We start from the raw sequence: 12,833 nt of genomic DNA on the forward strand, positions 1-12,833 counted from the left end.
GTTCAAGCTAACCCATTGGACTTAGCCCAAATTATCAACTTTATTGCAACCCTAGCAAGAGGTGAAAGAGATGGTTAGAGAATGAAAATAATAGATGAGTTTTTTATTAGGATAGGAGGTTAGGGGTAATTTTACAAATGAAATAATTATACTATATCACTTTATTCTTGACCCCCCAATTTAGGGGGACAAAAAATATTGAGCTATGGATGACAAAGGAGGGCTTTAGAGGCCATCCCTCGCCATTCCATCCTTTTAAAAAAAAAACTCACAAATAATGGCTCATATCTTTTAATCATCCCACTCCACTCCATTCCCCCTAATTAAAAAAAATCTTCCAAACATAGTGTTAGTGATCAAAAGATTTGCGGAATGGAATTTGTCATTTGCTATCTTGTTTTATTCATTATCAGAAAAAAGTATTTATTACTTACACCAAAGTATATGATGCCCGTTTCTTTTTTATTTTTAAGATTTAAAGTTTAATTTTATTCTTGTACTTATTTTATAAGAGTGCTAGGTATCTTATCATCTTAAGTGAGGCAATTTTACCTCTAAACTATTTTTTCAAGGAGCAAAAAACCCCTTTGTTAATGAACCGTTAACTTTACTATTATATGTTAATGTGGGATGTTTGTGAGGCCTACATACAATGATGGGTAACATGCTAACCATGTCCTTTGGTGTTAATTTGTCCTTAAATTATTTTTTAGAAATACTAAATATCCTAAAGTTTTTTTCTAGGAGCACTATGTATCTTGAAGTTTTATTAAAATAAAATTTAATAAATATTATCAAAATACTAAATATTTTCATATTTAATAATTTAAATATTATTATTTATAAATATTCATTCAAAATTTATAAAATACTTTTTGAATATTCAAAAAGTATTTTATAAATTTATAAGTGACTTTTTATTTTTTATATATTGATCTTTGATCTTCTTTCCGAGATAGTGCCCAAATTGTTATAATTTTTGTGCGTGTTGGAACTTACTTATATTTTAAATTTTGGTTAAGTTCCTTAATTTTTGGTCAACTAACTATTTTCTTTCAAAATATTATATTACTCAAATTTAATATCTTTATACGTTGCAGTGTTAGGAGTAAAATCAAATCAGAAATATGACAATCATGACCAACAAAATAACAACGAAAATATTTATTTGAAAGATCACTTATTCCATTAATGTGATACCAAAAAAGTTATTCTCTCTGTCAAAAAATGTAAGGCATTTTTTGAGGAGTTGAATGTTCAAAACTATAAGGCATTTTTAGTCTTTCGAGGTGTAATTATTATTATTTTTTCAAAATTGTCACTATTAATGAATGATTTTATATTTATTATAGGGTATTTAATAGGAGTAAATATGAAAAGATATGGTTAGTTTGAAAGTAAATAACTACTTTATTAAGGGTGAGATTCAGTTAAAAATGCCTTACATTTTTAAACGGAGGGAGTATTTAACAATAAAAAAATAGAGAGATGAGGAAAAAAAATCCCTTCATTAATTTGGAGGTTTATTTCCTTCATTTTTAATACAAAATTATAAATTATTAAAAATATTAAAATATTAAATTGGGTGGTGTAATGTTTTAATAATAATATTTAAATTATTAAATATTAAAATACTTAATATCTTAACAATATTTATTATAATTTATTTTAATAAGATTTTAAGGTATCCAATACTCCTAAAAAAGACTTTAGAGTGCTCAATACTCTTGGAAAAATAGCTTAGGGATAAATTAGCACCAAAGGATATAGTTAAAATCTTACATGTCACTATGTGTGAGCCCCACTGGATGTCATTTCAACATATAATGGCAGCTAATGGTTCATTAACAGAAGGGTTTTTTTTTCTCCTCAAAAGAATAATTTAGGTGTAAAATTGCCCCACTTAAGAGTATAGGATGCTCAATAATCTTAAAAAATAAGTACAGGAGCAAAATTAGATCTTAATTCTATTTTTAAATTAGAAGCATTATAGCTATTTCACAAATGACATTAATGTTATAAAAGTTTTGAGAGACTTAGGAAGAATTATCATATTTTGTTTAACTTTATTGTCATTTGTATATTTTAGAAAATTTTTTTTGTCATTTTGCCTAAACTTTAAGACATATGACTTTTTTTAAAAAAGATTTGACTCTTCTACATTTTTTTAAGTATCCTAAAAATATATTTTATTTTTTTAATAATAAAAAAAATAATTAACTTTAAAGTAAATATTAAGATTTAAGATTTGTTTAAAAAACAATTTTTTTCTTTATTCACGTTTGCTTGAATAAGCTAGAAGCTCGAGACTATTGGGCCAGGCGTATTTACATAGTTTTATTTTATTTTATTTTATTTATTTAAATTGGGTTTATTCGATTCCGGCGTACGGGCTGGCTGTCGATGGAATGAGTATTCTGGTAGTCCGGTAATTATGATTCCAACGAAAAAGAATTATCTCGGAAAGAACCAACCAAACAAGCATACCACAAGGAATTTAGGAATTCATGTGGAATTCCATTCCTACAGTGGACTTTCCAGAACCAAACAAGGCGTCAGACTCTCACCCTCGCTCCGTCGCTGACTCAGTCGGCGCCTCAGTCCTCTGGGCTCCCCTCCTCTCCATCCCCCGGTCACACGGTCACGAAATCACCGTCTTCTCTCACTCATGCTCTGCGATAGTTTCACTCCCTTGTCGACTGCTCATGATTCATACCCAGAAGACGAGCTTGCTTAGTCTCAGCCTCGTTCAGACCTCACTGACAATGTCACTCCCTCGCCGACTGCTCGTGATTCATATCCAGAAGACGAGAAATCTTGCTTAGTCTCAGTCTTGCTCAGACGACCTCACTGCCTCAGTCTAGTCTCTCTCTCTTGAGTCTTCAATCGTGTAAGTGTGCTCTGTTTCCTCTCTCCACCTTTAGTGTTTTTTTGTTTTTGTTTTTTGTTTTTGTTTTTATGCTTGTTCAACGGCGACGAGTTTGGGATAGATGTTTACTTTAGTGTGCTCTGCATGTTCAATGCCGTATGATAATTTTACTTTGCTTGTTCACTCAATTATGGGGTTTCAAAACCGTGACTGAATCATGATTGTCGATGTATTTGCTTATCACTCACTTCTTACGATTTCTTTCGTTATCTGCTTTATGTTTCTGTTTGTTTGGTCTTTGATTTTAGGAGAAAAGTTATGGTTATAAGTTGTTTTATATACTGAATTAGGAAGGTCTGAAAATCTGGAACTACAGTTGACGATAGTAGAGTAATACTGCTATCTTTCTCGATCATTTTGTGGCATTCTTTATATAATTCTATATCGACTGGCGTAGTCGTCCATATCATATCATATTTAAATTACTCGTAGTTTTTTTCACTTTGGGCCCTTTTGGATGGGAATACGATAAGGAAGGACCTTGATTAACTACTGACGTAATTTCATTCAAGTGACACAAGCCGTTCTGGGGGAAGCAAGAAAGAGAAAACATGGCAAAAGAATATCAGAGGTTCCAGAATTGAATTAAGGAGGTGGGTTCCGTGTTGCTGGCGGTGACAGAAGGATCGGAAGGAGTTGGGTTCACTTGGTGGAGAAGCAACAGCCAGGCTTTGCAGAAAATCAACTGGGATGTGTTTTAGTTTGGTGCTAGTGTGGCACATCATAGACAGTTGAATGAACCCAACAGTTTCTGTGGAAAGATGGGCAAGGGATCCAGATCCGTTGACAACTGTCATCTTTGCCCATCATCACCATTGATCCTATTGGTCCCCAAAAATCAAACTACTGGTACTCTATACTTCAACCTTGAACATCTGACTAGCCACTGCCTGCTACCAACTTCGACTACATCCTAGACTTCTTCCTTCATGTATAGCATGTTCATTTTGATGCGCCACAGGAAACTTCATCAAAATTGAAGCAAGCTAAAAGCCCGTTGCTGATTTCTTTTTCTTTGCTTTGTTTCTGTACTGACTTGAGTATTTATGTTATGATAGTTGGGTGTTGTTTTGGCCATAAAAGCTAGAAGCACTGTGCTTTGATTTTTGTTTTGTTCTGTCATGTTCCTTTTTTGGCCTCATCTTTTTTGCTCAAATAATGAAGATTTTACTGCTACATCTTTATGTGTAATTTCCATATGATAGGATTGCGAATTGAAATAGTGATCAAAGAGGAGGATCATAGAGGAGGAGAAGAAAGTAGAAGATTGAAGATATTGAACTGAGATAGGAGGGAGATTCACATTACACTTCACATAAGGTTCAGGTAATACATCATCAACTTATATAACTAACCAAAGACGCACACCAAACAACTCTTTGACTATTACAATGAAATTATTAAAAATTCCCCTAGCATGCAAAACGATCCTTATGAACTACCCCTCACAAAAGTTCATCCTTGTCCACAAGGATGCAATGATCAAGTAAAGTTGGGAAATGTTTACTTCAAGCGATGTGAGAAATCCCACGTAGCTCCTCCATCTCACATTTCCATTTAACCAACACTTGAGTGACAACTTAACTAACATATAACTTGGAGAAATCAGAATCGGAAAGAAATAACATATAAATCTGCTGCAGCTTTAAAATATCAAGAGGAGTTTGAGCATGATCTTTGCTTCTAAAAATAAGGATTGCCAAAGAAGTTTATCAGCAAAATTAGAGATTTTGTCATGTTATGATTATTATTATGTCCCTTGAAATTCTATTGGAGCTTTTGTCATGTTATACTAGGATGAAACTTTCTTTTCATTTTATATATCGTGGTTCTTGCTGTCTATCATTCAGTGTATCTCCATGTTATGTGGGATTTGCAGAGCATTTATTTGAAACTTGGTTATTGCTTTTCCCCACTTTATTAATTCCTTTCACTTTATGAAAACTTTGGCCCTAATGAGTTATGATGAAGTTTTCTTTGTATTTTATTTAGTGTTGGAATTGTGGCAATGCCATGGAAATTGAAGGGAGGCGATTGAGGAGGTTTGGGATTCGAAGAGAGTCAAGACAGAACCGTACACTTTTGCCGATACATGCTTCTGCCTCTGCTAATCTTTCTAGAACAATTTCCTGTTGGTAAGTTGGTAATAGTCTTTTTTGTGCATTTCATTTTCATTTTGCACTTTATCTATATTCTCTTTCTTAGTAGTGTTATCCAAATATATTATCTAGTAATAGATGCATAAACCAAAACCTTTCTAGAGCCTTTTTCCCCAAGAGGTCAAGTATTTTTTTTTTTTATAAATAGAAAAACCTACGTGTTTTTTTTTTTTTTGCCAACATGTTGCTTGCTCAAGATTCTTCACCCTAGCTTCTTGTGTTTGATTCTGGCTGCTCCAACTCTTCTGAATTCAACCAAGTTGTAGTACACGCTATGATGCCTTTTTACTTTTTTGACACTTGAAAGCCCAAAGATTTTCATGTGAGAGGGCTAGTTATATATATATATATATATTTTCATGTGAGAGGGCTAGTTATATATATATATATATATAAATCAAAATCATTCTCCTGCCCTTTCTTGAAAGTTTGAGATTTTGCAATTCAATAGTCTTTGACATACATCTATTAAAATGCAGGTATTGTGACTACAAAATCTCTGCTCTGAACAAACCCCTTTTCTATTTTGGCAGGAGACACTCCAAGTAGTATCTTTTGTTTCTATCATTTTTTTGTTCTTTTAATTTTTTTTAAACTTGATAGATATTTTTAACAATTGCATGCTCTTGTGAACTTCCCAATCTCAGGCTTTTGAAAATATGGTTTTCAGTTGGAGTTGGTTTTGCCCTATCTGCATTGCTTGGAGTTACTCTGGTATACAGTTGTTTCTTGAATTTCTCTTTTATCTTTGTTCTCTTCTATATTTTACTTATATTGTTTAATGTTTAATGCTGTTCCTTCTCAGATTCTCCTCTGGGAATTGGCCAGATTATTACGTTTTTGTAATGGCATTGGCAACAATAAACTTGGAAGTCTCATGCGTGCCCTGTTCTTTGGATTCCCCTCTTTGGTTAGAAACTATTTATTTCTTTGAAATTTATAATTTATATTTTTTTTTAGAAGAAAAGAATTACAAAACCAAGGATATAGTAATGGAAAAGTAACAACAAATGGAAAGTATGAATAATATATATTTTTCATGCTGGTGCTTACCTATTGGAATGCATGCAGCTGTCTGGTTTAAGCTTATCGCTAGCTGATGTTGGGTATATATGCATCTCTACCATCATGTCAGTTTTGGTGCATGAATTTGGTCATGCAGTTTCAGCCACTAGGTCAGTGTTTTTGCTCTACTTTTTACCAAAGTTGAGCAGCGAGAATATTTTGGCTTACCTATTGTTGTAATTGCAATATTGCAATTTCCATTTGAGTGTTATTACAGAGTACTGATTATCCATTTGAATCATGCCCTTATGTATGGCTCAATACCTCATTAAAAGTATTCCTTTTCCATAATTTTATGCAAGTTGTTTTATCTAATCCAATATACTGATAAACAAGTTGGAGTAACACAATTTATACCTTGCACTCTAACTATAGTATCTGTGCATCATTAATGATGCAACAAATTTAAGTAGCAGGCATAATTTTGTGTATGGTTTAGCCCAGAACCATTCTGTACAGAGAGGGAGAGAATGTGTATAAGAAAAATAAACCACGAAAGGCAAGGAAATCACAATTTTTGAAGCTTAGTCTGCCAACTTGTCCATCAACATTTTTCTTTATAAGTCATGTTCATGTGTTGTAATCAAGTTTATGATTGTTGTCAGCCTACCTTGGACATCGGATTATATGTGGGTGAAAAAAAAAAAAACAAAAACTCATTATGATTGTCTCTGCATGTTTTGGTTTATGTCCCATAAGGAATTCTTAGTAGAGAACCTAATCCCATTATGTTTAGCTTCTCAGAGTTCTGTCTAGCATATATTACCTACTGATTAGTTTGCAGATGTCATTAGCCCCATATTTAATTTTTCTTCAAAGGTCAAAGGCTTGATTCTCATGCTTATGCTATTGTACCTTCTAATGGAAAAGCAGTGAGGGAATCCAAATAGAGTACATTGCCATCTTCACTGCTATTCTTTTTCCTGGTGCTCTGGTTGCCTTTGATAATGAATCACTGGAAGCATTACCGAGCTTGGCTGCCCTCCGTGTGTATTCTGCAGGCATTTGGCACAATGCGGTTGTAAGTTTATGGGCCTCATTGTGTGTGACTGTGTGTGTGTGTGATAATTTTTAAGGATTGGATACGTTAATGAGCTAGACTGCTTATTATATTCCTTCTAGCTTCAACCCTTTTCCTTTAGTGTTGTGTAGCTTGTGGGCTGGCATTATTCCTCCTACCCTTGGTTTTGCTACCCTTTTACACACATGGTCAAGGTCCCATGGTAATTTTCTTTGTGCAAGGTAATGTTTTATTCTTTATCCTCACATCCTCTACTGACTTATTGCATGTCTTACTGTGTAGGTTTTGCATGTGCCTCCAGCATCACCCTTATCTGGTTATTTAGCTCCGGGTGATGTTATTCAGTCGGTGGATAATGTGCCCATTCACAATGCGCAAGACTGGGTACAGGTTAATAGTTTGTCCTATAATATGAAACTCAATAATGCAAATATTTCCCAGCACAATGGTGACTTGGGGGCAGTCAATGGAAGGAAGGGTTACTGTGTACCCAGCCATGTGATGGAAGAAAGCAAATTTATTAAATTTGCAGAAAACCAATATGCTTGTCCCAATGAACTTACTGCTTTTGTAAAAGTTTTTTGCCCTGGTGCTACTTCAAATGATGGTCAGAGTGAGGATCTTTTAAACAGGGGATGGGTATTTTACTGCTTAAATGCTATTGATGTTGTCAAACTTAAAAAATGTGGTGAAGAGTGGGGGTCAGTTACAGCAAGTAGGAGCGGCTGCATGTGTTCCAAGGTAAAGATTTATTTATATTTCAGCCTTTCTTGTTCGTGCCCATTCTCTTGCTCTCACATAGTATATACTCAATACGAAATTTTGTATTGATGGCGTTCACAGGACGAGTTTTGTTTAGCACCAGTTCAGGAGCCTGGATCAGTATGGGTTGAGATCACATATTTAAGCCCTTCTCATGAATGTCTGTCACTTCGAAGAAAAAAGTTTCCTGTTTCTGAGACATCTAACCTCAAGGAAACTGATTGTGGCGGCACTTTCATATTTGTTGGTGATGTGATTTTAATGGCGCATTCAATTCAGTTAACATCATATCAGCCTCGCTGGACTCTAAACTTTATTGCATATTTCCCAAATTTACTGGAAAGGCTCCTGCTATGGACATTCCATGCCTCTTTAGCCCTTGCTCTTCTCAATAGTTTGCCTGTAAGTCTTGAACAATTTCTGAAATGTTAACCACTGTCTTCTGTCCTGAATTAATTTTCCTTTTACTTGGTTTGGATGGAGTGAAAAGTGTGAAGAAAATTGGGAGGGAAAATTTCCAAAAATAGTAATTTTTTATAACCTTTTTTTAGGAGTTTTCTTTTTTTAATTTTCTTTCCCCCCTATTTTTCTCTCCATCCAAGTGACAGGGTAGTGTTGCTGGAAAAATTATGAGGATTTGAGCAGCTGCATGTTTAGTTTCAAGGGGATCGAATTGCTGTGTACATGGTGCTTGTGGATAATTTAATTAATGCGAACGGAAGCGTCCAAATAAAATCTTATACAAGAGTTTCAAGGTTGGAGATATCATTTCTTACTTCCAAGATTGGAAGGAGAGTGTAAGGAGAGATCAAGAGAATTTTGTTTTGTTGGTGGATTCGAGAAAAAACTACTTCCTTTTCATTGAAATTTCAACAAATTTATGAAAGTATTAATATTATCAACTCATGTCAGTCCTCTTTCATATTTGGCATATTAACACATATAATATGATTTGGGAAGAAATGTTCAGAATTTTTATAAAAAACTTTTGGAATATTGTATTGCAAATCATGTGATGCTTTGTTGTTTTTATTGCTAAATTTCCTCTAATTATGATTATATTGTCAGGTGTACTTTCTGGATGGTGCATCTATTCTAGACGTGGCTCTAAGTCACTTTACTTCGCTGTGCCAAAGGAAGAAGGAGAAGGTTCTTAGATTATGCCTCTTTGGTGGAACAGTAATTTCTATTGTCAGCTTTTTCCACGCATTCATTTAATTTCTCTGCAATCCTTAGGTGATAGTGGTAGTTTTAATTTGATAATTTTCTGATTATATGTAGTTACACCATCTTAATGGCTTTTAAAATGCATCATAAAGTATTTCTTTTGTTTTGAGGGTGAGCGTGCCGTAGAAATGGGGAGGAGTTGTGAGTCAATACTTGACTGATAGTAGCTGGTCTTGATGAAAAAGGGTTAATTTCTGCATAAACATGATGTTTTAGGTTTAAGCTCATGTGAATACAAATGTTATAGGACACGTTTGTTTAAAATTAAAAAGATAAGTGATTTTTAGGTAGTGTAGAGATTTATAAAAATAAATTTATTTTGTAGAGATTTTATGAAAAGTAGACATTATTTTATATTTGGTTATAATAATAAAAAATATTATTAGTTAGTTATGTTAAAATTTTACGATGTTACTTGGTTTATTTTATAAAAATATTTTATTATTATAAAATTTTAAAATTTTATTATATTTTTGTGCATTTTGTCTTTTTAAAATATTTTCATCTACCACATTAGATTATTTTTATTAAAATAATTTAATTTTTTTTTTAGACTTTGATTATTTTTAAAAGTTTAAGCAAACACAATAAAAACTTATAATATAAATTTTTTTATTTTCATGAAAGAAGTCAAAACAAATGGGCCTTTAACCTCATATGAATGCAAAATGTTTTGGGAGAGTTGTTTCAGTTTGAGACTTGCTTGACTTGATCCAGATTTGTTGAAATTTGATGTGGCCATGAAAGTTGACTGGTGAATGATTGGCTTCCCGAACAAAATTATTTCACCGTTTTCTCTTGTCAGTAATTTCTTTTCTGCAAATGAGACTCTGCTTGCTTGAATGAAACCAATTTAATCTTAATCCGAAGAAATAGGATAAAATCTAACATATCATAATGCACTGAAAAAAATAAAATTAATTTTATTAAAAATTTCGATTATCTTAAAAAAAAATATTTAACGTTTCCCATCATTCTCGCGCGGTACAGGGCTTGAAACCACAGCCCACTTTCTGAGCCTATCAAAGTCTTCAACGTTGGTTTTGGTATTGTGGGTGTTTTCGGGCCATGTCAGATTTAAGGTACATACAGTAAGCCTTTTTTCTTGTAGAATACTTGAATGGTCGTGCAAGTGGTTTAAAGGGAATAAATGAAAAGACAGTTATTGTAGATTTTGAATTTTTGAAATACATAAGACAAGTGCATGTGCCCATAACCTTCCACCACCAAAGTGGTCACACGCTGTTAAGCTACAAGACCATTGCCATGAAAGTTAATGGTATGAAGAAAGTAAATTGCAAGCTATAATAAAATATAAAGTAAGCACACCAAATTTTCAAAACTTTAAAGTTTAATCTTCATTTTTTCCTTAACCTCTCCTCTTTTTTCAATATTACCCGAAATTAACAGATGAGACACGTTGGCCATTATTGAGTAACATTTGACTAAAAGTTGTGAAGCTAGTACACCATGTAATGATGCTCTAAGTAAGAGTCAACATTGAAACACGTTCTCCCCATCGCAACCATATCTCTCCAAAGTGTTTTACCCCTACAAGTTGTACTTAAGTAGTTTTTATCTCAGTGTTCCTTGATGTGGGAAAATTGAGATAAACCCATTGACATGTTGAGTTGATGAGAACTAGATCGCTAAGCCATGGAGCTCTTGATTTTTGCTTCTAATCTTATTTTGTATATTCTCTTTTTGATTATGCTTGCTTCTTTATTCTTAGAAACAATTAATCTAGTGTTATTTTTTTTTATTACAGTTCATATTTGAGGCATGGTCAAGCATTAAATGTTAACACTTTTTTTTAGTGGAGATTCAAACTTTGGTTCATCAAGTTATAAAGGACAAGTCCTTTCTGTCAGGCCCAACCCTGTTGATACCCCTAAACTTTTTAAAACAATGCACAATGTCACTTGAAATTAACAGACGAGGCATGTGGCCAATAATGATTAGCATTTGACTAAAAGTTGTGGAGCTAGCATACCATGCAATGATGCAATGCATGAGTCAACATTGAAACACGTTCTCCCCATCCCAACCATATCTCTCCAATGTGTTCCCCCCCTCCACAAGTTATAATCAAGTAGTCTTGATCTGCTTGTTCCTTGTTGTGGGAAGATTGAGATAAAACCACTGACATGGTTGCCGAGTTGATTAGAACAAGATCGCAAAGCAACGGACCTCTTGATTTTTGCTTCTACTCTATTTTGTATATTCTCTCTTTGATTATGCTGGCTTTTTTATTCTCAAGAACTATTAATCTAGTGAAATTTTTTTATTACAGTTCATATTCATCTTCTCCATTACTAATTTAGAAATCTTAAACTACATTAGCTTCTCCCTAAGCGTTGCAGAGATCTTAGACTATGTCAGCTACCACTTCACCCTCATTGATATATTAAGGCCTCAACAATTTCAAAGGCCCTCTCTTGCATCCATGCACTCACCACTAACAAAACTCCAATACTGTTTTTTATTCTTGAGAACTCCCTTGCCTTGGTTAGGACTTAGGAAAGACATCGACCATGATGCACATGCAACATCTTTCCTATGATTGATGACCCTATATCAGCCATAAAAAGTGGATTTGCATTGTCATTAACCACCAATTAGGGTTCGAGCAGTGGCCAACCCCATCATGAGAGCACTTAGCTAAATAAGGGCACCATATTGTACAATTGGTATCCTTAAATTTTGATTGGCATAATGCTACCCTAAAGGTTTCCTTATAGTAACATTTGACCAACATCACCATTAATTGAACAATTATGAGGGTTAAAGAGCAATTTTACCCTTGAAGTTTGTTTGAAGGAGTAATTGTTATCCTAAATTTTCAGTTGGAGCACTTTTACTTCTTTTAATGGATGAGTTGTGAGGGATCCTTTAAGGAAATTCTCATGCAACTACAAGTATAATCCTTTGCTAGTAACTTAGATACTCAACTAGGTGTTATAAGTGGTAGAGTAGCCTTATTACTATAATTCACAAATATTCAACCCAAGTTGCTTTGATTAATCCCTTGCACCTTAGACTAGTCTATGTTGCCCATGGGCAAGTCTAAACAAGTATGTATTTGCTTATGGTTCTTGTCATAGAAGTTTTATCTAGAACAGGAAGTGATGGATAGTTAGAAGAGCTCTTGCTATTTCTTTGTAGAATATTTTGAATTTCATGTAGTGTAATTTCTTTTATGTCTTATTTTGATATGTATACATATGCAATAATATAATGACTTGATTCAACATAATGAAAATGACATAAAAAATATCAAAAATTATGATGTAAACCTATCCAAGGTCCGCTGCACTTTATACTTCTGGATGGTTGTGATAGTTATGGCCTGGAGCATTGTGGGCTCCTTCGTTCTGCTAGTTTTATGATAGGTTTTGTGGGTGGCACTCTCTTTGCAATCAAGCCATACCTATGGTTTCTTCGTGTCTTTTTTAAAAGTGAATCTACCTTGGCATTGTTGAGATTGTTAGGATGCTTAATTTTAGCCAAATTATTGAATTTGAAAGGTCTCATATTTGGTTTATAGTACCTTGCATCGGCATAGTGCATTATGGCATGAAAGCGCTAACTATCCACCTAAATGACCTCTACTTTATTTTGTTTCCACATAATCAAGCACTAGTACAAGGATGAGGGGATACCTCATTAT

At 33.7% G+C, this 12,833-nt stretch overlaps 1 protein-coding gene across 6 annotated transcripts; it reads left to right on the forward strand.

The window, feature by feature from the left end:
* The first annotated feature begins 2,527 nt into the window (after positions 1-2,527).
* Positions 2,528-9,412, forward strand: LOC129287147 (membrane-bound transcription factor site-2 protease homolog). Of its 6 annotated transcripts, none has more exons than XR_008587606.1 (13): positions 2,528-2,890; positions 4,135-4,255; positions 4,922-5,064; positions 5,568-5,633; positions 5,736-5,802; positions 5,894-5,998; positions 6,160-6,263; positions 7,027-7,174; positions 7,296-7,376; positions 7,457-7,915; positions 8,018-8,338; positions 8,427-8,691; positions 9,005-9,140. XR_008587606.1 is itself a non-coding variant. In XM_054923309.1 (13 exons), exons 4-13 carry the CDS (start codon positions 4,943-4,945, stop codon positions 9,152-9,154), a joined length of 1,623 nt encoding a protein of 540 aa, XP_054779284.1. In that variant the 5' UTR covers positions 2,529-2,890; positions 3,442-3,778; positions 4,135-4,255; positions 4,922-4,942; the 3' UTR covers positions 9,155-9,412. The 6 variants fall into 6 exon arrangements, 4 of the variants coding, with proteins under 4 accessions (XP_054779284.1, XP_054779282.1, XP_054779285.1 ...); XR_008587607.1 differs by having other exon boundaries at positions 8,539-8,691; XM_054923309.1 differs by lacking the exon at positions 8,427-8,691 and adding an exon at positions 3,442-3,778 and having other exon boundaries at positions 2,529-2,890; positions 9,005-9,412.
* The last annotated feature ends 3,421 nt before the right edge of the window (positions 9,413-12,833 follow it).

This window comes from Prosopis cineraria, unplaced genomic scaffold (assembly GCF_029017545.1).
Source record: "Prosopis cineraria cultivar Desert tree isolate PC_DT_omini unplaced genomic scaffold, ASM2901754v1 PC11, whole genome shotgun sequence".
Classification (NCBI taxonomy): Eukaryota; Viridiplantae; Streptophyta; class Magnoliopsida; order Fabales; family Fabaceae; genus Prosopis; species Prosopis cineraria.